Genomic DNA, 22,410 nt, shown 5'->3' with positions numbered 1-22,410 from the left:
ACCCAACCAAATATAGAGTTCAAATGCACAACAAAGATAATGGGGTTTAACAATTTACTATGCCTCAGCTAATCCAACAAACGTCAAGCAGCTGGGAATATCCAACAATGACTCACTAGGCAGTCTACAAATTCATTACCATTCCTACTTGCTTTGCTATTTGGAGTACTCCTCTAATGATATTTATTCCTTCAAATTAGTTTTTCTTTGAATTATTTTACCTTTGATGACTTCCTATGGCATAAACTATGCCACCTGTCAGATAATGAAACTCTAGAAAAGACTGGGGATGGAAAACAAGGACCATTTCTGTTTATAAGCTACAGCTGATCTTTCATGAATTTGGTACCCAGCCTTCGTATTTTCTTTCAAGTAAAGGTCTCACTACAGCTGGAAACCTGAAAGCAACCCCTGAATGTCCTCAGCACTGTGTGCACCAGTATTTTATCTGCGGTACAACATTTAAAAGACAATTTCCAAAGGCTTTACACTCCTTTTAAACAATATTAGCTCCTTCCACAATGAGAGCTGGCATTAATATTCTACCATCTTCACCTCTTTTATACTCATCCTTAATCTACATATTTCCAACATCCAGCTAATTGCACCAGTGGTGCTGCTACCTCTAGAAACAGTACAAAGGTTATTTTCAGTGCTGCTGGGATCCTTTACATGCTCTGTTAATAAGTGGCAGATAAGGGGGTTTTGTGACTGACACCTGGAAATGTTCACTTTGGTGTGAATGAAAACAATCACAAATGAAAACACGTCCCACTGACCTCCAGGCGTTTGATGATCTCTCGCAAAGACAGACTGTTCTCATTTCCTCCTATGAAGGTGGTTGTTGGCAGCTGAAAGACTTTGTCCAAATCTGATTCATGCAAACCATAAAACCCTACAAAAGGTATGTTATTGATTTGCAAAGTAGAACAGGAAACAAAAAGGAAACCAGCATTGTTTTTGAAGCCATGGCAATCATATTTAATAAAGCACCATTAAGAAAGAAGGTATCAGATTAGAAATTGAAAGTGTGAATATTTTGAAGGTATCCATTAGTAAAATGGACTTTAACCTGAATTTTAAAAAGAGTGCTTGAATTAAATAGTCATTATTTGATTCTTTTTTAAATGCTCAGATGAAATAAGTGAAATTGGAATCATCAAGCCTTTTTTATATTTTACCATATTAAGATATATGTCATCCATTTTCCACACTTCTTCTTGCAGCTCACTATTTAATAAAATAACTGACTCTATCATGAGCAACAAACACAATAAGAATCCCTTCTCACCGACAGAACCAGTTGGTTGGAAGAATTTTACATTAACAGATAGACCAAGAGAATGTACAACAGGTTCAGTAAAATGCTATAAAAGCACTCTGAAGAATTTTCAAGGTATTTCTATTCACACTCTTCCTCTTTTTAGGGAAATTAGTTTAAAATAGCCATGTAATGACCTGTACATTTCTAGTTCCCAGGCAGTGACTCCTTACAAAATACACAGATTTCCACACCCCTACCATCTAAATCTTGATTTGGACATATCTAAACTTGTTCTGGCCGAGAATATTATTTTTAAAAATATTGAAGTTAACTATTATGCAGTTTCAAAAGCCAAATACATAACAGACAACACTGCAAGACTGATATCAATGCAAGTTAAAGGCCTTGTATGATACAAGATATTTAGACTGGTTAAATGAAGGAAGGAAAAACAGTTTCTTATAATTGTAAACAGCAAAGGTATAACACCTATAATACACATTACCCACAGTTACAGAACCTTATATATACACTAAAACTTCATGTAAAAATGTTTGAAAATTAAAAATAGTTTCCCCATTTTAGATTTTGAACTCTTTATCTTGGTTCCAGATAAGCTGCAGACATCCACTTTAACACAACAGCATGCACATAACTCTTATATCAATAAGGTGCTTAAATGTTGAGTGACTTTTCTGAAGATAAAAGCAAAGCAGGAAATTAAGGATGAAATAGTAACAGCATTTAAGACAGGCCATAGGACTGCATTGCTACCACTTTTACTATACAGCACTGTCAGTAAATAACACATTTTTTGCTTTAAAAATAATACATTTTAAAATGCTAATTTTGCTTTTATTAAAAATTTTAATAATATATTAAAATTTCAAACCTGGACTGGCCAAAAAAAAACCATAGGTACCACTACTTCTCCTTTTTGGTAAAACAGTTTTTTTCCCAGCAGGAGGGGATAGTGACACGAGGGATGACAGGGCATTTAGTTACTTGAAACAAAGCAGTGCATTTATTTCTTCGCTTTTGCTGACTTTCCCTCAGACTTCAAAGGCTCTTGATATCCTCTCATGCATAAACCAGAACACATACAGGAGTGATTTGGGCACACACAGAACATCTGTGCTTTGTACCACAGCACCACATATTTACTGAAGCATCATCTTGTGTTTAAAGAGATACAACCCTACTGAAATCCTGAAAGCAATTCTATACTGTGACTCATGCAGTAGGTCACAGTAAGGTAATTACATCTGTAACTACCTGCATTTTTTGAAAGCAACCTTCAGAAATTTCCCACCACAAGGTTTCTCAAAAAGAAACCAGAAGATGGGACAAAGAAAATGCACAGAAAAAATCTAACATTAAAATACTTTCTGTCCTGCCAAAGACCTTTTGTAAGTTTCCTCCTTGGAACATTCAAGGATAGGCATTTGAGATCTTCCTCTATTTTAGCAGTGCCAAGACTGGGTTAGAAATTTTGTTTACCCTCACAAACTGAAATCTCCTCAATTACACTCTCAAACATCCCCTCATTTCATTCAGAGGTCTGGCATATTTTTCACCTGGGCATGAGGGCTTCAGTGGATGCCTTCTGACCAGTCACAACACCCTGGACTAAATTATCTGTAGAGTTTAAAGGAATGTGTACTCACATGCTAGTAGTCGTGCCCCAAATTAATTTACTTATTCAGTATATGTCTCATGTGTTTTCTAGTAGGTACTCTTTTAATTAAAGCTGAAAAACTTCAGAGAGATGACCCAATTTGTGTAAGCACCTCTCTATGTAGTCTAAGGCACCCACTACCTTTATATGATCAGAACTGCTTCTTTCCCTACAGCAGAAATAGATAAGAGAGCAGCAAAGAGGCAGTAGATATGCTTACAGTAAAATTAAGCAGAGAGTGTGTTATTTACTTCCTGCACTATGTTTTACATCTGATCGAAAAAGCTTCCCTACACATCAAAGAAAAATTGATTCAGGGTCTCCATCAAGTAGAAAACCAGATTTTAAACAAACCAGGTAGATTGAAGAGAAGAAAAAAAAAAAATAAATCAGGTGTATTTTTATTGAAGTAGAAAGAAGCAAAGAAATTGATCAGTGCCAATCTCTCAGAGACGAGCCCTCCTAACAATGAGAAGAACCTTTGCAAAAGCAGACCCCAGTGCACTACACTCTTTCAGCAGTAAAGTGAAGTTTATAATAGAAGATATAACCACCACTGGATTATATCCACAGCTAAAGAATTCTGTGCTTTCCACATTTTCTTCTGATAACTTCAAAGAGACTTCTTCAAGATATACGTAAGGAATAAGCATCAGACATTAAATTCCAAATTTGGTAGGAAATTTACCCTAAGTTTCTCTGTCCAGTGCTTTCTTTACTGGTTGGTTTCTCTATTGACTAGCCCTTCAGATTCAAACAAGTATGAACTAAAATGCTGTAAGAGAAATTTAGATTATCAGAATGTATTAACTAGTATTAATTTCAGGTGTGGGTCAAAAATAAAATATTTTGGGGGTTTATAGAATATTTATGACAATCATTCCTCAGAAGATGAATTCACAGGAACCTCACCTGTGATCTCACAGTAGAAATTCCATCATCCTGAAGTTTTAGCTCAAATGCTATGTCATGATATCAGCAAGCAGAAAAGGTAGAAGCATCCCTGAAATGTGGCCTCCCTGTCCATAGAGGGGAGTTGGAACTAGGTGATCTTTAAGGTCTCTTCCAACCCAAGTCTTTCTATGAATCTGTGCAATGTCTTATTAAATCATCTCAGTCCAGTGACAAAATAAGCATTGCAAACAGGAAGGCACACAGCTTACATACCAAGTTTGTCAATTGTGGTAATAAGGTCAGATGGAATAAATGAATCCAAATCTGCATCCAGAATTCCAAGAGGATCGAGCTGAGCCACATGATGGCCACGGATCTGAAAAAGGAAGAAAGTAAGAGCAAAATGAAATTACACTAGAAGTCAGATAAAGGGAAAAAGTCAGCAATATCTCTCCATAGTTTGTATATTAGCCATTAAGCTGAACAAGCAAACACCACTAATGTGATAACAGTGTCACATATTCCCCAAGTTTTCCCATAAGAACAAAAATAAGCATTACATCACTGATTACACATATACCTCTATCAAAAATTATACATTACAACATAATCTTTATCATGCCTGACACACAATTAAACTGAGATTTCACTGAAGTTTTAGTGAAGAAGGCTACTAAAGAGTACACTCAGTCTCTGGCTTAAAGTAAGAAACTATGATGAACCTATAGATCTTACAATTTGTCAATTCAGCCATTTTGTATTTTTGCCTGAATCCTCCTTTCTGCACATGCAGTATATTAAAATACTAAAATATTAAAAACAGAATTGGTGACTTAAAACAGATTGGTACTGAAGTAGTTTATACTGGCAGTGAAGGGGTCACTCCTCCTGAGCTCTGCTCCACATCAGATAGCATCTGACAGCATCTGTTTTCATTCATGAAATTTCAGAAATTTGATCTGATAGAATTGATATTCAAGACACTGAAGAACACAAACTGAATGAGGAATTCAGCCAGCTTTCAATGATCACTGTGACTGGTGTTAATGCACACTACAAGTTGCTATAAACTAGTAAATTATCATATAGCATCACTACAGAAGAAATAGCTAATTGATCCCAGAGAGCCACAAATATAGAACAATTTTTAATATGCCTCTTATGTGTGATTCTCATATACCAAATTAACTCATTAAAAGCTTTGTATAGATTAGTATATTAATGATTTCTCCTTATAATTTTTCTTTTTAACAACAAATTTGCATCCCTTCAGTAGAATTTCACTCACACTACTATTATCCTAATATACTTTTTTTTTTTTTTTTTTTTTTAGGAAAAAAACCTAAAATTATAAAGTGCAATATTAACAGTAAAGTGTATCACACAGTAATAGAATAGAATTACAGTGTGGTTCACCAAGAAGAGACCTGTAAAAACACAGTTCAATTATTCTATGCTGGAGAGTTTATAATAAAATGGTTTCCAGTCATAACAAAGCAGAAATACAGCATCTTCTTTGGAACTACCAGCCCTGTAAATTCAGCCTGACTTCTGTGATTTTTGCATCTCATGAATCACCAGTAATGAAACTCTGACAGGCCAAATGATGCCCACAGCAACATCTGTGCCATCTGACAGTTTACAGCAGCACTAAGTTTATCTGACTGGAACAAAGCAAACAATTCTATTTCAAACATCATCAACAGCAAAGAATTCACCTCCCTAAGCTACATCTGCTCTTCAGTATTACCAGGAAGAGGAAGAAGATCAGCAGGAATGCCAAAATCCAGAAAGTATCAGATCAGTATATGCTATGCCATAATATTCCAGGAAAAGTTTAGTCTTTAAAAGACAGTTTTCCACAATATCAAGACATTTTTAAATAAGTTCTACTACTTTCACTGAAAACAGAAAATAGCAACATCTGCAAAAATCTGAGATCAACCTTGTAAAAATACACATACAGAAAATTTTCACTGATTGCCAGATGACAAAATGCAAGTACAGGCTACCAGAAACTAGACCTTGATTTCTCTGGCCTCGCTTTTGTTAAGCACACACATTCCACTGAAAATCCTTCTTTCAGTGTGCCCAGTGCTCTCTGTTAGAGCAAGCAATAGATTAACTGCCTTCTCAAAGTCCAGCTCAACACACTACAAAGCAGTTTACCACAAAAACCATAAAACACTGACAGATTTGAGAAATGAAAATGCTGTATCCTTCTCCATTTCATTTCATTATCAGGGAAAGGAAGGTCACAAATTATCATACCCCTTCAACACTGAATTTAGAGGGTACTAAATACCTTTTAAAAGCAGACAGTTGCCTTAGGCAATCCTCTGTGGCTGTTTGTTGCAGACACATGGGTGCCTGCCATTTCTACAGACATTTCTGTTCCATCATTTGAAAAATACAGGGAGCAAAATGGCAATCCCTGAACTATTTTCAAGTAAATGGTGTCAAAGCAGCCTAACATTCTCCATTTTTCTCTAATTCTTCACCAAAATTTTACTGCAAAATTGGTTATTTTCTATTTATCTATTTCTAAGTAAATTTCACCCATTCTTTATATTCACAAACATTTTTACTCTTCTACAACAACCTTCCAACTCAATGGTGACAATGCAATGTGTGCAAAAAAAGGTCTTTTAAGAAGGTCCTCTTCTATTCCTCTTGTAACACCAAACAGGATTTAAAATATTTAGGGCAGGTAGGAACAGATCTGCTCAAATCAAACTGTAGGAAACTTCTTGGAAAGTTACTAATTTAAAAAATACCTGTGAAATATTTTGTTAAACACAGATCTAATTGTATGGGTTGGTTATTTTGGGGGGGGGGGGGGAGGAGGGGGAGGTGTTTAACACCATTTTTAAGCCTTTTATTGAAACTAAGATATCAAATACAAGCCTAAGCAAAAATATTTAAACTTGTTTTTCATTTGGAAAACATCTATCAAAACCCACTGTCCTGTTTCCTAATTCCTTCTTTTAGAGGAAAAATAATGAAATTAGACTTAATTTCTTAATTTAATAAAAGGGTTAAAAATCAGAGTGTGAAACAAAATCAATTTTGATGAACAGCTCTCTAAAAGAATCCATCAGAGTTAACCCAAATTCAGTACTGTCAGCTTCCCAAAATGCAGTTTCTGGTTAAATCATCATTTCTCCTCTCTCTTTTTACCTATAATCCCACTCAAATCAGGAATCTCAAGATTCAGCTTAGATGTATGAGAAGCTAAGTATATTCCATTCTCTCTTAAAGAATGGCAGTAACATTTAGAACTGCAGTACAAACATTTCCAGAGATGAAGGCAGACTTTCACAAACTACCATCTCCATAAGGTCCTTCCGGGTTAAGTCAGATGACCAACATCAGGTCTGTGGGTAATCTGAATTATGAGTTTGTTAAAGATTAGAAGATCACCCCAGCCTGAATCCAACACTTCCATGTTTAGACACTGTGTTGGAAAGAAAAGCTGTCTATTCAAGGCATTCTGGATCAGAAGCAAGACAACAGTTAAGACCGGAATACAAACAAGAACATTAAAAGGAAGAAGGCTGTTTGCAAAAAAGAGGCCTTCCCACACCTACCCCAGAATACACTTACTTGGTATGCTCTTATCAAGGACTGCACAGCAAGGTGGTCTTCAACAAGCTTTTCAGCCTTCCCTGGTGTGGGGGCCAGGCCATGGCTCTGCAGAAATGATGCCTTTCCTTCCTGCTGAGCTGGCAGATGGGCTGCTGGGCCAGCACTTCGGAAAAACACATCCCACGACTGGACACATGTACAGAGAAGAATGAGAAATGTTTACTACCTCAAACAAAAGTCTAATCCAAAGCAGCTCTTTCAAGCTGCAAATGGAACCTCACTGCATTACAATGTTAAACATCACTAACAGACAGCAAAAAAAGAGAGCACTGTTAAATCCCAGTCTCAGTAGCAACTGTGTGTTATATTTACACAGAATATTTTCCCTCTCATTTCTTACACTGAGCTTGCTCAGCAGAAAACTCTCCAGCACACAGATCTCTAAAGCATCTTCACATATTTTCCATTCACGCAGCTTTTTTTAATTGTGCTGTTTATTCAGGCAGCCAAGAATGGGTACAGTAAAATGCTGCTGGTAAAAAGCTACCAAGCCTATAAAACAAAGAACCTTAATAAACTAAATTAATCCTTTCCTTTAATGACACTTATAGAACTGATGGTACTTCAAGACACTCACTGATGATGCTAAATCAGAATCAGTCCTTAATAGCTTTCCTTGAAGAAACTTTAAAAGCAATTAAAGCTTTTTTGAGTGAGACTTTGTTCGAAGATGCCTTCCTCACCAGCTTAGGTTACCTCACCATGAAAGAAATTATGGGCCTGGTTTCAGGTGCAAGTTATAATTTTAGAAAAGTACTTATCTCAGAAACTGAATAACAACTACCAAACGATCCTTTTATTTCCTCCTGTGCTTTTACACAAGCTACTTCACTCACACATGCCTGAATCTTATTTTCCTGAACTGTTTTCATTCTGATAGTGTGGTCACTGTGCCAGGTTAGAATAGTATCAGATACATGAATGCTAACAGAGAGCAGTAGAATGTGACAAAACACATGACACCTCTACTCAGCAAAGAAGGAAGTCTGTGTAAAACACTTCCTTCAGCCAGCTAACCTAAGAAAACAAAAAGGAAGCTATTTAAAAACTTGTGTGTCTTTGTGACCAGAATAGAAGAACTGCAATAGAAATTTCTGCAAGGCTGCAAGCCTCACAAATTTCCATTACATTTCAAAGAACCAAGGGTTAGAAAAAAAGAAAAAGTAGTCTAAAGCAATTATTTTTAAAAGATTACTTAATAAATGCATTACAGAACCCACAAAAGAATCAAAATAATATCAATCAAAGTAATACAAGCATAGCATGACAAGAAAAATTTACAAAATCCTTTCTGTTTTCATTAACAAAACGCCTTCATACTGGTTATTCTGGTTATATGAAATTTCTAAAAGCTCTAAGCTGTTCAGAAACATCACAAGAGGAGCAGCATAAAGGAGCTAAACATCACCCAACCTTCCAAGTTCAAGTTGTGGAAGTGGGGGGATTCACTGAACCTGTGTGTGAGAATCTCGTCATTAGCATGAGGCCAAGAAACATTGCTTTAATTAATGCACCCCTCTTACTTCTTTATTCATACAAAGCTTCATCAGTACAAATACAGTACACTTAATTTATCATCCTGCTCTTACACAGGCTTATCTAAACATAGCCTGACTTTTATTTGCCCTGACAAATTAAGACAGACAGATCATGTGTGGTGGCCAGTTCCAGACACATTGATGAAGAATTCATTCCTCCTTCCTTCTCTTATTTATGCCTGTTTCCTATATTCTTCTTACCTTGACATCGTGGCAGCCAAACTGAAATTAGAAGTCTGAATTTACATCCTATAATGGTCTACAAGAGCCTATTAGTGTGACTGTATTTCAGCTGGGATTCTCTCTATAAACCTTCTTGGTCTGTTTTAAGAACAGTATTGTTATTCCATGCCTACACAGCACCCAATCTGAGAGTCTGGAGACCCCTGACAGTGAAAAACAATCATAACCCCTTTTAAAAACTACTAAAGTTACTTAGACTGGAGGAATTATTTGGGTAATACAGAGTTATAAATTTTCATTGAACATTAAATTAGGAAATTACAAACACACATTTGGATCCATGACATCTCTCACATTCGAAGTTTTAATAAAGAATTTGCTTTGCTTATGTTAAGGTTTCTTCCTTTTTGTAATTGCATGATACACATACAATGACGATAACTATTCCATTGTAAAAACTTTCATTTAAATGTAAAAATTATCACAGCAGAGCCCCACAAACAACTGAATGGGTTTTTAGACAAGTGCTCTGCTGAGAGAGTTGTTAAACTCCAAACAGACTTGCCCAAGAAGTGATCTGTTTAAGGAGAATCAGTATAGGGCTCTTTCTTCATGCAAACTCACAAATATCAAGAAAATGTTTCCATCTGAAGATGCAGCCAGCTGAGACAGAATGGACCCAGACTATTTTTTCCTATCACATTTTTGAACTTATTGATTTGTTGGACAGGCTTGACATTTAATCAGAGGGGAGGGAAAATACATCATTTGGCTACAGAAAATTAGTTTTTACTAGATACACATCCATCAAAGCCTTTACAAATTTCTATAGTGTCTTTCAAGATTGATACCAGATTATAGTCTTCAAGTTCTGTGTATCAATGTCAGTCTTTGGCAACAGCATTTGCCATGTGACCAAACAGATAGAAGACCAACTTCCTCTCACAGAAAACCTGCAGTTTCTCAACTAAATTAGTAAAGTTCTTAAAAAAAATGGCAGAGGACATTTATAAGACAAAAATACATTCACAAAAAAAAAAGACAAAATTACTATAGCCATAAATTATACATTTTATTTCCTTCTGCCAGTGTATCTATATTGTAGTTAACCATTATTTCTCAAGTAATATAATGCAACTCAAGTGATTCAGTGGCAACACTTCACTGTTAAATAATAAACAGTGTTGTAATTAGAACAACAAGTAGCATATGCTTTATCTTGATGGTTTGGGATTTTTTTCCTAGTGCCATCACAATATTCATCAACTGCAGTGATGACACTAACACCTTAGAAGACATACACTGAGCACCACTACACTATTTTTAAAAGCAAATTAATAAAATAAAGTCAAAGTAAAACAAACCTTCACATTCTTTTCCTAGTCCATAAACAAGGAGGTGGTAACACACTCACGGCAGAGCGGCTGCACACAGGATAACATGGCAGGCATTATGTACTCCATAGCCAACCATGCAGTTTTGTAATTAATCTTGTGATAGTAATAACTGAGCCTTGTCAAGCTTCTCTCTTATGATCTATGGCCCTGACACCAAGCTTCAAGGAGAAATAATGATGCCTTTTTCAGAGCCCACGTCATTTTATTCTGATTGTTGTTTCGGCTACTCTGACAATAGGAAATTCAAAAGGCAAGGAAAATGGATTTGTACAAAGAATAAAAACTCTTTTATATATATACACACACATGCATATTCCCTGATATGCAACCATGATATACACAGAAAGAAGAAATACTTAGAAACACTGCATATGGTCATTGGAATGTGACAGCCATATTTCAAACAGCTGTAAATAAGCATGTCCAGTCAAATCTTCTGAGAGGGAAATCAGTTCAGGAGCCCTGATTAGTTGGACTTTTTAAGTACAAATGAATAGAGTATGACTTTTAAAGCCCAGGAATAATCAAGCTTTTCCACCTAATCAATGAGGAGGCATATCCCCTATGAAAAAGGGTTATCTAAGAAGAAATGAAGAGAAGTTATCAATGAAGAGAAAAAGAGTGTAAAAAGGAAAATGAGGAAAGAGAATGCAATGTCTAAATGCATAACCTTGTTCTCTAGACCATGCTGGACATACTGAATAAAACAGCAAAAACGAGTGGCCTGCAGAGAGCCAAATCATTAACAAAATCATAGTCAACACCACTTGGTAACATCTCTTGACGTTAATTTTCCAACACTTCCTCTCCTTTCCATACTCAAATGACAAACACACAACTCTACAGTCAAAATCACAGCACAAATTTTTCTGTATTTTTAAGAAAACAGGGTGATTTCAACCCTTAACATTTTAAACTTGTTATATGAAAACTCAAACAGAACAATTTCTGGCAACAAACGTCTTGGGAAGGTATTTGCAGCTTTCGGCCAATGAAATGAGTTGGTTTTCAAGAAACCAAAAATTAATTTTGTTGATGAAAAAGTAAAATTAATTGGCATTCTTCTCCTCCTCCCCTTTTTACACAGGCTCTGAAAAATTAATAATTTAGTCAAGACTAGCTGTAATCTGTTATTTTCATCCATGTTATTCTTTCAAGCCTCATAAATCAGGGACACAGTGAATTTACTTCAGTTTGTTACTGTCGCAAGTTTATTAAACACAGTTAACCTAGAAAAGAATTCACAGAGTTTTATAATTGTGCTGTTTTGGGCTAGGGTATATAATTGCACAGTAACTAGTTTGGGGCTGGCAACATAGACACTTTTTGCTATTGCTGAGCAGAGCTTACACAGTGTCAAGGCCTTTCTGCTCCTCACCCCACCAATGAGGAGGCTGGGGGTACACATGGAGTTGGGAGGGACACAGCCAGGACAACTGGCCCCAGCTGACCTAAGGGATATTCCAAACCACATCGTGTTCAGCATGGGGAAAGAAGAAGGAAGGGGAGACATTCGGAGTGACAGTGTTTCTCTTCCCAAGTCACCATTACATGTGTTGGAGCCCTGCTGTCCTGGGGATGGCTGAGCACCTGCCTGCCCAGGGGAATTGGTGAATTAATTCCTTGTTTTGTTTTGGTTTGCTTGTGCATGAAGCTTTTGCATTCCTTGTTAAACTGTCTTTATCTCCATCCACAAGTTTTTCCACTTCTATTCTGCTGATTCTTTCCCCCATTCACGCATGTGAGAAAGCACAAGTGGCTGCATGGTTGCCAGATGGGATTAAATCACGACAAAAATGCTTCTTGGATCACCAGGGACCCACTCCCTAGGCCACACCCTACATTCCTCTGTCAACTCACTGGTGCTGATCTACTGCTTGCTGTTCAACCCACAACCTGTATCACCTCAAAAGGATCCATTATCAGGCTGCGCCTGAACTGCCAGATGAATTGGAGGGCTTTGGGCAGGACTTTCAGCGTTTCCGCCTGCCCCGAGCAGCAATCCTAAGGCGCAGGTGTGCGCCTCCTGGCCGCCCGGTTCAGCACCCTGGCCAGCTCCCGGCCGCGCCGGGCTCTGCGCTCCCCGGCCCGCACCGAGCGGATCTTCCCATCCGCAGAGATGCCTGCAGGGCTTCCCAGCAGCAAAATGCATTCCACTGGACAGGGGCTGAACCAGGAACTTCATTCATCTGCAGGGAAAGAAGTCAGCCAGAAGCCAACATAATGTGAATACGATGAAAAACAAGATGTCACCTTGATGTCAGCACACACTCCTTATGCATGAGTTCATCCCTTCAGTATTCTCGGTGTAAAAGGGCTGGTATCGATCTACAGCCTTGACACATCACTTTGGGCTTTGCAGAAATTCAGTGCACCCACACAATGTGCTACCCCACCCCACACTGGTGGAGCTCAGCTGGCAGCTACAGGACAAGGGCTCAAAGTCAGATGAGAAAGAGCCACTCCTGGAGAAGATTTCTCTATCCCAAGTTCAGGTGTAACATAAAAGACCTAGCATTAACCTACTATGTGAATAAGTCAGTCCTCAGGGTTGGCAGTGAATGTCACCTGTCAAAAAGGCTTAGTTCATACACAATATCCAAAGGAAAAAAAAAAACAGCTACAAATCCACCCTTTTTGGTTTCCTTATTTGTTTCTGCCCTCGGCATTCGTCACTTCCTCACACTCCAGACAGATCATCAGACTTAGAACAACAACTTCTAAGTGACATTTTGATAAACGTGCCTCGAGAATAAGGGAACAGACAACCAATTTGGTAAACATTTGGGTTTGGGGCACAATTCACATTACTTCCTGGAAAATGACTTGTCTGACTTAGAATTGATCAGACTTCTCACTGACTTCTTAAGTTACTATACATGTATCACCATAACAGAGCCCTCTTTGTCAGCAGAAAGCTTGTTAAAAAATAAGTCTATGTATTTTGCCCACAAGAAAGGATTTGGGTAATAGGGTTTTTAGAAAAGCAAACAAATGTCTACTGCCTGAAGAGAGAAGGAGAGACAAAAAACAAAATACTTTTCAAGATGCTTCAGAAAAATATTCTAACAATTTCAGATTTGGTTTTAAGGTTGCAACTGCCACAGTTTAATCCAAAGGCAACTGAACATTCATCTTCTTTACACAGTTTAGAAGTACCAACATCAACACATATTATTTAAATACAGCATATTCTCTGATACAGCCTTACCATGAACCAAAAAATTATTTTATTCTTGGGTCTTCTGAATGTAACTAATTACTTAATTGACCGCTAGACCAGCATTTCAATGGAGGAATAAAGTTTCAGAGCAGCTTTTTATTTCTGGTCCGAACTTCTCATTCTTTCTGCTCTACTCACCATGCCTGTGCCTCCTCTGTACTTCTATAGCTGCAATATCACATCTTACACCAGTCAATAGGTGGGAAATTAATTTCACGTTTTTCATTTCACACAAGACCTTTTTCTGAACTTTTTATTAAAAAAGCAAGCAAAAAAGCAAAAGAAACCTTTTCCACTCCTAACCCAGCATTACAGTCAAGTTTTAGACTTACCTTATGTACACTTTTAGGGTTTTCAAGCCATGCATAGTACATTTCCTCCACATAATTGGAATTACTCCCACTCAGGAACGGCTCTGAGGTTCCTGATGAAAAATACCGTTGGCCATGTAAAAATGCCCTTCTGGCTATATCCTGTTTTTCCAGAAGTTTAAAGCCATGACTCTTCAGTACAGCTGCAAACAACTTCAGATGACTCATGTTTGTTTATTAGCCAGACGATCCAAGTCTATTAATAAAATAAAACCAAACTTAATCAGAAAAAGTGCCAATGAATTGCAGACACATTTCAGCCTCACAGCAAAAACCGAGGTTTCTGGCTACAAGTGCTCTAGCACAAAGCTCAGGCCTAGGCAGGAAGCTCCCTGCAGTCACAGCCACAGAAGTGGAGAGGCTGCTGCTGCCCATCCCCACAGCAGGCACCCTGCTCCCTGAGGCAATCACCACTTGCACCTCCTGCCCCCGGGCCCAGTCCCCTGGAACAAACGGGGCTGCTAATCATTGACCACTCTGGAGCTCCTGGCAACCCTCTCTGTGTGGAAAGCTGTGGCCTTTTGCCCAGTCACACTGGGGTGGGGTCAGCAAACACTGAGACATAGGTCCTGCAGAAAACAAAAAGCCCAAATTTCTGCCACGACTAATGGAGCTGACTAAGTAATTAGAAGTGTCAGTCAAGTGTTTATATTGACATTAGCCTTCAACCAAACAGTGAAACACTGAGAAAAGGCTCACTTTAATTTGTTTTCCTAACTGGCAACATTTATCTTGTGCTTCCAATGATCTCTTATGAGGTTTGTAACAAGGATAGTAGATTCCATGCAATTTTGAATTAAGAAATTCAATTTTCCAATTCAATTTCCTACAATAAGGGCTGAATCTTCTGAATGCTGAACACCATCAGCTCCAGTGCTAGCAAAGGGAATCAGAGCTTACCTCGAAAATAAAAAAGAACAAATGCATCTTAAAATTAGTCCTGAAATAATATAATCTTAATGGTGAAGTTGCTAAAACTGCAAAGAAAGAGCAATAATGTGAAAATAAATTGTTCATTTTGTTTTCATTTAAAAAGTATTTGGAAAGCTACAATAACATGAGGTATAAGGTATTAATTTTGAAGAAGTAAAATTCAGCTTTAACTCCAAAGTGCCTCGCATTTGTTTAGCTGTTCATCTGGAGAAATAATTTATGTGGTCCAAGGTAATACCCAAGATCTTTTGTTGCTTGGTGTGACTGAATAATTGCTAAAAACCAAAGTACTGAGCTGCCAAATGAACTCTTAAGTTTTTTTTTAAAAACAATACTGTTATTTTGAGTTATAGAAAAAAAATTTTAATGTTGCCTATTACATGTTAAGATTTCTTTATCTCTAATTCAAAAACAGATACCATAAAAATTTCATAAACATGTTCTGTATATAAATCCCATAAATTATTTTTTCACTGTTTCTCCTCTTACAGCCTCCTTTCAAAAACTAAAATACATGGTTACAAAATGCCTAATTTTCTGAGGGATAGGAATACTATATTTTTCATCATCAAATTTAAAAGTTAATATTGATCCTTTAAAAAAAAAAAAAAAGAAAAAGAAAAAGGGCTCCTATTATATAAAACAGTATTAGATCTTGTTCTTCTTTGGCATCACATTTTTAGCTCCATATATATTTTAAAAGCTGATGACTAGATCCTTTTCTTAGTCACTACCTTTAACTGTATCATCCCAGCAGTGAACTGTCTTTGATCATACCAGATTCCATTGTTTATTCTATCAAGACAGATTCTGCAGCCTTTTCACTCTCACCCACCAGCAGACCTGAGCTGGAGCTCCTAAGAGCAGCAGCCATCATCCACCTACTGGATGTGCTAAAAAGCACTTGGCCATATTTTCCACGTGCCCAGACATATGGAAATCACTCTTCCAAGGCAGAGTCACTGAAACCAGCACCCAGTCCTCATTTAAACTTCTGAGCTCCTCAAAACCACACACTCTTCTCTCTCCACCTGGCATGTGCAGCAAACTGACAACAGCTGGGCTACTGGTATGCTGAATCCCCTCTCATCAGTGTTCTTTCCTACCAGCTTATATTCCCTTGTCACTTCCCACTTCACAGATTCAAAGCTTATTACAACACCTGTGTCAACACCCATCTCTGACCAGGGCTCCCAGGTAACTGGAGGAACACAAACACCATCAGAAACACAAACACCATTTTGGAAGCAGATTAAGTCCTGTAAGAGCTCAGTGACTGTAAGAGCACTGACAGAGCTCATATACTGTCTGCATACATAATTTTCTGTAAGATTTAACAGCAAGTGTGCATGATGTCATTTTGCAAAACTGGATGAGACTTCAACATGTTATAATAGTAAGAACAGAGGTCACCATGGCACTTACAACTTTATGTCTGTGCCCATTCTCATAGAAATCACTGTTGCACCTACCTTACTGCATGCAAATCTCACCCTCTGCCACAAAACCTTTGCACACATACAGTCGTTTCTAAGGGATTACCTACTCTCACTTAAAGTGCTTTGTAAAGACTTGAGAGAGAAGGGAAAGAGAGGAATGCTCTTCTCAGTTTATCATACTGCTGCAGCAAGCTTCTTAAGCATGGGTAATTTTACATTTTGTCTTTATAATATGTCTGCCTGAAGAATGTGTAGCTCTTTCTTCTAGAAGTTAGTAAAGAACACAGAATAAGATAAATTTGTCAGGGAGATTGGAAAATGAGTGCAAATGACACAATATATAACAGAAACAAAGAGCTTGTAAGTGGTACCAGTCACTTCCCTCCGGTTCCATTTAAATTTCAAAATGGGGTCAGAGCCATACTTCAAGCAGTAACTACTGAATATGCAATCCATAAAAGCATACAGGAGCTATGTCATTCCAGCCAGATCCAGTTACAGATTAATCTGACTCAAAACCCCTGACTCCTTCCTAGTTTTTCCGTCTGCACACATCACTCTTCAGCACAGATGTCAGCTGCCAGCAGCTAAACAAACCAGAGACCACCAGAGTGATCATGGAGCATCCCAGCCCACTCAGCCTTGAGACTGTCAGTCAGAAATCGGCACCCAGGACAGCACACAGGAGTTGGGAAGAGCTAGAACTGTTCCACTTCACTGTGTTTCCTAAACCACCCCTGAAATGAAAACAGTGATTGGAAAGGGATCAAGCTGAGCTAAGAGCAACCTACAGAATGGTATTAATTAAATCTCTACCGGAGGTCAAAAATAAGAAAGAAGCAGTGAACCACAAGAATAACCTGATATTTAATGCACCACAGCACTCTCAAAATGGTAGAAGTAGATGAAAGCCCTAAGCAGCTCAAAATTCCTGCAGCTGTTCTGTCTCAAGCGACAACCTGGCTTTCACCTTGGCACTTCCACCTCTATAAGTGCCCTAATGTCATGGATAGTCCTGGGAATTATTCTACCCAGGTTTCTGGAGAGTCACAGAAGCATGTGGAGAACAGACAGCAGACACTTCTGATAACAAAGTTTTTATCCAGCTCTTTTCAAGATCACTTTCAGTATAAATACACTGCACATATGAATCAATAATCTCCTGGTATTACCAGTACCCTTTATTGAGTTTCTTAACATATATGAAGTCCTGCTGTCAATGTTAACCAATGTTCTTTACGCTCTGCAGAAGTGGTGGTTAAAAAGTCTGGTCCATAATTGATAAAAATAGTTCTTCATTCACTATCATGGTAATGTCCCCCAATATTCTCTATACAGCTCACTCTTAAAGTTCTTTTTAAGACTGAGTAATTCAGGTAAAACAAGGCTGACAGTGAAAAAAAATGGATGAACATGATAAAGTTTCTCCAAAAGATTATCATAGATAATTTAAATAAGAGATGCAGCGAATAATCTTATTAAATAAGGCTACTTCAGGGACACCTCCATGCACTAAAAGTTTCTTTTCCCCCAGCACAGAAATGCCGTGCTGTATAGAGAACCCTAATTCTCCACACAGAAAGGAGGTTTTCCAGCAAGGTGCACGGCACGAGTCCTGGGCAATGGAGGCGTCTCGGTGCAATGAAACTTAACGGATTTATTACCCTACCCTGAAAGAACGCTTCAGCGGGTACCGGAGGGACGGCACCACTACGGCACCAAAGGAATGACAGACTCCAGGCTACCAGCAGCCCGGGGAGGGTCGGGTCTGTGCTGCGGCCCCTCCCCGCAGGCCAGGACGCGGTGTCCTGGTCACCCTGCGCAGCGGGGCCGGAGCTGCCCGGCTGGCACGGCGCTCCGGGCTGCGGCAGGGCTGAGGCATCACCGGACCGAGCCGGGCCGAGCCGCTCCGCTGGCCCACGCCCGGGGCCCGGCCCGGCCTGCGGCGCGGCCCCTCAGCCGCAGGGGAGAGGCCCCGCCGCGCCGGGGGCCTGCGCGGGGCACGGGCCCTGCCGCGCGGCCCGGCCCGGCCCGGCCCGGCTCCGCCGCCCCCCGCCCCGCACCGGCGCGCACAGACCTGCGGGGGCGCGGGGGCTCCAGCGCATCGGCGGAGCGCGGAGGGACGGCAGGGACGGCAGGGAGGGAGCGGCGGGGCGGGGGCCGCACCTGCGTCACGGGAGGCGCGCGCGCTGAGGTCACGGCGGGGCGGGGCCGCGGGCGCTGCACCGGCACCACCGCCCCGGGATACGGGACACGGGACACACCCCGGGATACGGGATACGGGATACACCCCGGGACACGGGACACACCCCGGGATACGGGATACACCCCGGGACACGGGACACACCCCGGGATACGGGACACACCCCGGAACACGGGACACACCCCGGGACACGGGACACACCCCGGGACACGGGACACACCCCGGGATACGGGACACACCCCGGGATATGGGACACGGAATACACCCAGGGATATGGGATAGACGCGGAACACAGCCCGAGACACGGGACACACCCCGGGATACGGGACACACCCAGGGATACGGGACACACCCGGGATATGGGCCACGGGATACGGGACACGGGACAGACACTGGACACAGCCTGGGATACGGGACACACCCCGGGATAAACACGGGACACGGGATAGACACGGGACACACCCCGGGATACAGGACACACCCCGGGATAGACACGGGACACACCCCGGGATATGGGACACGGCCCAGGACACACGCCAGGAGACGCCCCGGGACACGGAACACACCATGGGATATGGGACATACTGCGGGATATGGGGCACGCCCCAGGACACGCCCCGGGACACGGGACACGCCCCGGGACACGGGACACACCCGGGGACACGGAACACACCCCGGGACACGGGACACGCCCCGGGACACGGAACACGCCCCGGGACACGGGACACGCCCCGTCCCGCCCCACGCCCCCGTGGCGGCCCCGCTGCGGGTCGGTGCCGCGGGACGCGGCGCGGTGCTCCCGCCCCTCAGCTCTCACCGAACGGGTCAGTAGAGGCGAGAGCACCGCCAAGGGACAGCGAGCCTGAGGAAACCATGGAGCAGCTGCTCGCACCGCTCCTGGGCGGGACACGTTGGACGGGAAGAAGATGGGAAGTTTGACAAGGGAGGTACAAAGTGTCCCAAGGACACACACGTTTGCTCTCCAAATTTTATGCATAAAGTAGACTGAATGTAGTAGAACTTGACGAAATTATAGTATCTGACTTATATGACCAAGTACAAAATGCAAGACCTTACAATGTCAAGTGTTCCTTTGCTGGTGGAATTCTCATTTACATCTTTCATGTTTTCTTTTCTCCTGGTTGCCTTCAAATTACACGTCTGTCCGTTTTCTCTCATTAATCAGAAATGACATTTTTTATTCACCTGCTCTTAATCAAGTTACAACTAAGATCAAATGCCTATACACATATGGTAAAATTGGTATTTCAGATAACTATTGGCACCACACGCATTCCAACATTTGGTAACCTTCTGGATGAGTAATAAGAGAAGATTGATGGGAAAACCTTAAAAGGGAGGAAGAGAGAAAGAGCTATAATTTGTTTTGTGATAAGGATATAGTGCAAAAATGAGTTTACCAGGGTCAGGTGGGGAGAAATAGAAAGGGAAAACCTTAGGAAGGAACAACACAGGCTTCATCTGGGGTCTTGTCACCTAATGGTCACTCAGATTTTCTTGAGACTTACTGGTGGATACAATTGTTGATTAGAGTAAAATTAATTTCTTCAAGATGAAAAAACCCTTAATCCTCACACAAATACATCAAAAACCTTATTATCATCTCAGCAGTTTTCCTGGCAGCTGTGCACCTTCAGGGGACTGCAGAGCGAGGATGTGAATGATGCGTGCCCGGGTTTGTGCTACAGTGTTCAGTGCAGGGAGCAGATGGAGCAGCACAGGGAGCCCCCGGGACAGCCCATCCCTGCTCCCTGCTCCCGGGAAGGGTGGCCCAGCACCCCTGCAGAGGGAAATGGGTGCTGAACTCGTACCTGACGCTGGCCAGATGCTGCTTGAGCCTTCTGGCAAGTGGTGAAACATTGTCAGATGCTGCAACTACTAATTGAGTCTTAATCTTATTATGGGCAGACAGAAGCCATCTTTAGAGCAATCATGTTATGCTGACTGAACATAAATTCAATTAAAAATTATAGTGAGGACAAGCAGACCTTCCCTCCACTTTAGAGAGAAACCCACATCAAATCTGACTGCGAATACCATTGCAGTGAACAGGATAAATTAAACGTGCCTGGATAGACACTAAGATACTACAGTATGTTTCAAGTACTTATGTTGTTCCCAAAAGCCTTTGCCTAGTTTCAAATTTATTATTTATTATTTATTATTTTTCTTTCTTTTGGTTTTTTTTTTTTTTTTTAATGCTTCACACAATGAGGTGTGTGCTTGAAACAGCAAGATTCTAATTTATTGGGATTTTAGCAGCTCCCAAATTCTCCAATATTTATTTGTGACTTGGCTGTCCCACCCCTGCCCCAGGAGCTTTTCTTGTACTGAGCTATTGCCTTACTGCTGCTGGTTTCTGGTGTCACTTTGTCACCAATCTGCAGCCCTGGAGTGCAGCTGCTTCTCACTCATTCATTTGCTCTCCAGTGAGCCCATGATGGACAATAAGCTGTTTGCTCATGATTCTTTTTTGTAAGAATTCTTAAGAATTCTTGAATTCTTAAAATTTCCATTTACAATTCACATTTACCTGCCCATTTATGTGTCTACTTGTATACTTACCTCTCCCTCCAGCCAGCCAAAGGGAGATCCACACTGGCTTTGCTTCCTGCTAAACCATCACAATTTGAAATTGGCTGGAATGGGAATCCATTAGCAGAATGAAAACTTTGAAAAAAATTGCAATTCCTAGCACACACAGAGACAGGTGTGCCAGCTTGCTTCACATGGATCTTGTGCCAGCTCCATAATGAGAAAGTGTTATGTGTTAGAAAAGTTTTGTACTGGATAAAATGTACAGCACAGGACAGTCACAACAGCACCCCTGTGCTGTCAGAGGTGAAACTGCCTGCTGTGCTGAAAGACACATTGCCTTGCCCTTATTTATTTTTATATTTTTATATTTATCCTTATATCCTGTAGTACACCAGTGTGAAATCTAACAAGTTTGCTTACTTATTTCTGCCTCATTTCTGTCTTAACTCAGGCATGAGTTAGCAAAACTAGATCCAACCTGTTTAAAAAACCTAAAGTATCTTTTAACAAAACTAGAACCCAGCTGGTTTTGGAAACTCACTGTGCTGCCCACTCAGGGCACAATGTGCTTGTTGCAGGGTATGGTGCTGCACACCCCTCTAGTGCCCTGCTCCTTCACTTGGGTTTGGCACGAGGGTTTTCCTTGGCAGATCAGCAGCCACTTGCAATCAGCAGTGAGTTCCTGTGGTTAATTGCTCCGCACAACTCTCTCTCCAACACAGCACGGCTTCTCAGTGGGCTTGTTTCTTCAAAGGGTAATCTCATAGGAGGTGGTCTGGGTACAGGATTACTCATGGAAGGACAATCTCATTAATAGTTTCCCCTCCTGAGATAGGTATATTTATGTATTTTTGGCAACTCTTCATTGTTGTTGGTAATGTAATTCCACCAGAGACAACATTGACCAGAAGTTCTCTTTAAGCCAAGCCAGAAACTCCATTTGCCTTTATTTCCCAATGTGTTTATTACACACACAGACTACAAACTAACAGAGGTTCACCTCTAAAGCACTATCTCTTCTCAAGGCAAGGCAATTTGGAAACTGTAAAACTAACATGGATGTCACACAGGTCATTATGT

At 40.5% G+C, this 22,410-nt stretch overlaps 1 protein-coding gene across 1 annotated transcript in view; it reads right to left on the bottom strand.

Annotated features, from left to right (window-relative positions):
* OGDHL (oxoglutarate dehydrogenase L) overlaps positions 1 to 18,765 on the bottom strand; it is a 51,308-nt gene extending 32,543 nt beyond the window's left edge. Inside the window, exons 1-5 of the mRNA XM_056495312.1 lie at positions 18,646 to 18,765; positions 14,158 to 14,392; positions 7,443 to 7,610; positions 4,110 to 4,212; positions 780 to 895 (exon numbers count right to left, since the gene is read on the bottom strand). Of these exons, the coding sequence (XP_056351287.1) occupies positions 780 to 895; positions 4,110 to 4,212; positions 7,443 to 7,610; positions 14,158 to 14,364 (594 nt within the window). The 5' untranslated portion in view covers positions 14,365 to 14,392; positions 18,646 to 18,765. The remainder of the gene's footprint in view (positions 1 to 779; positions 896 to 4,109; positions 4,213 to 7,442; positions 7,611 to 14,157; positions 14,393 to 18,645) is intronic.
* Between the last annotated feature and the right edge of the window lie 3,645 nt (positions 18,766 to 22,410).

This window comes from Oenanthe melanoleuca, chromosome 6, assembly GCF_029582105.1.
Source record: "Oenanthe melanoleuca isolate GR-GAL-2019-014 chromosome 6, OMel1.0, whole genome shotgun sequence".
Taxonomy (NCBI): domain Eukaryota; kingdom Metazoa; phylum Chordata; class Aves; order Passeriformes; family Muscicapidae; genus Oenanthe; species Oenanthe melanoleuca.
This window is presented reverse-complemented; position numbering and strand designations above follow the sequence as displayed.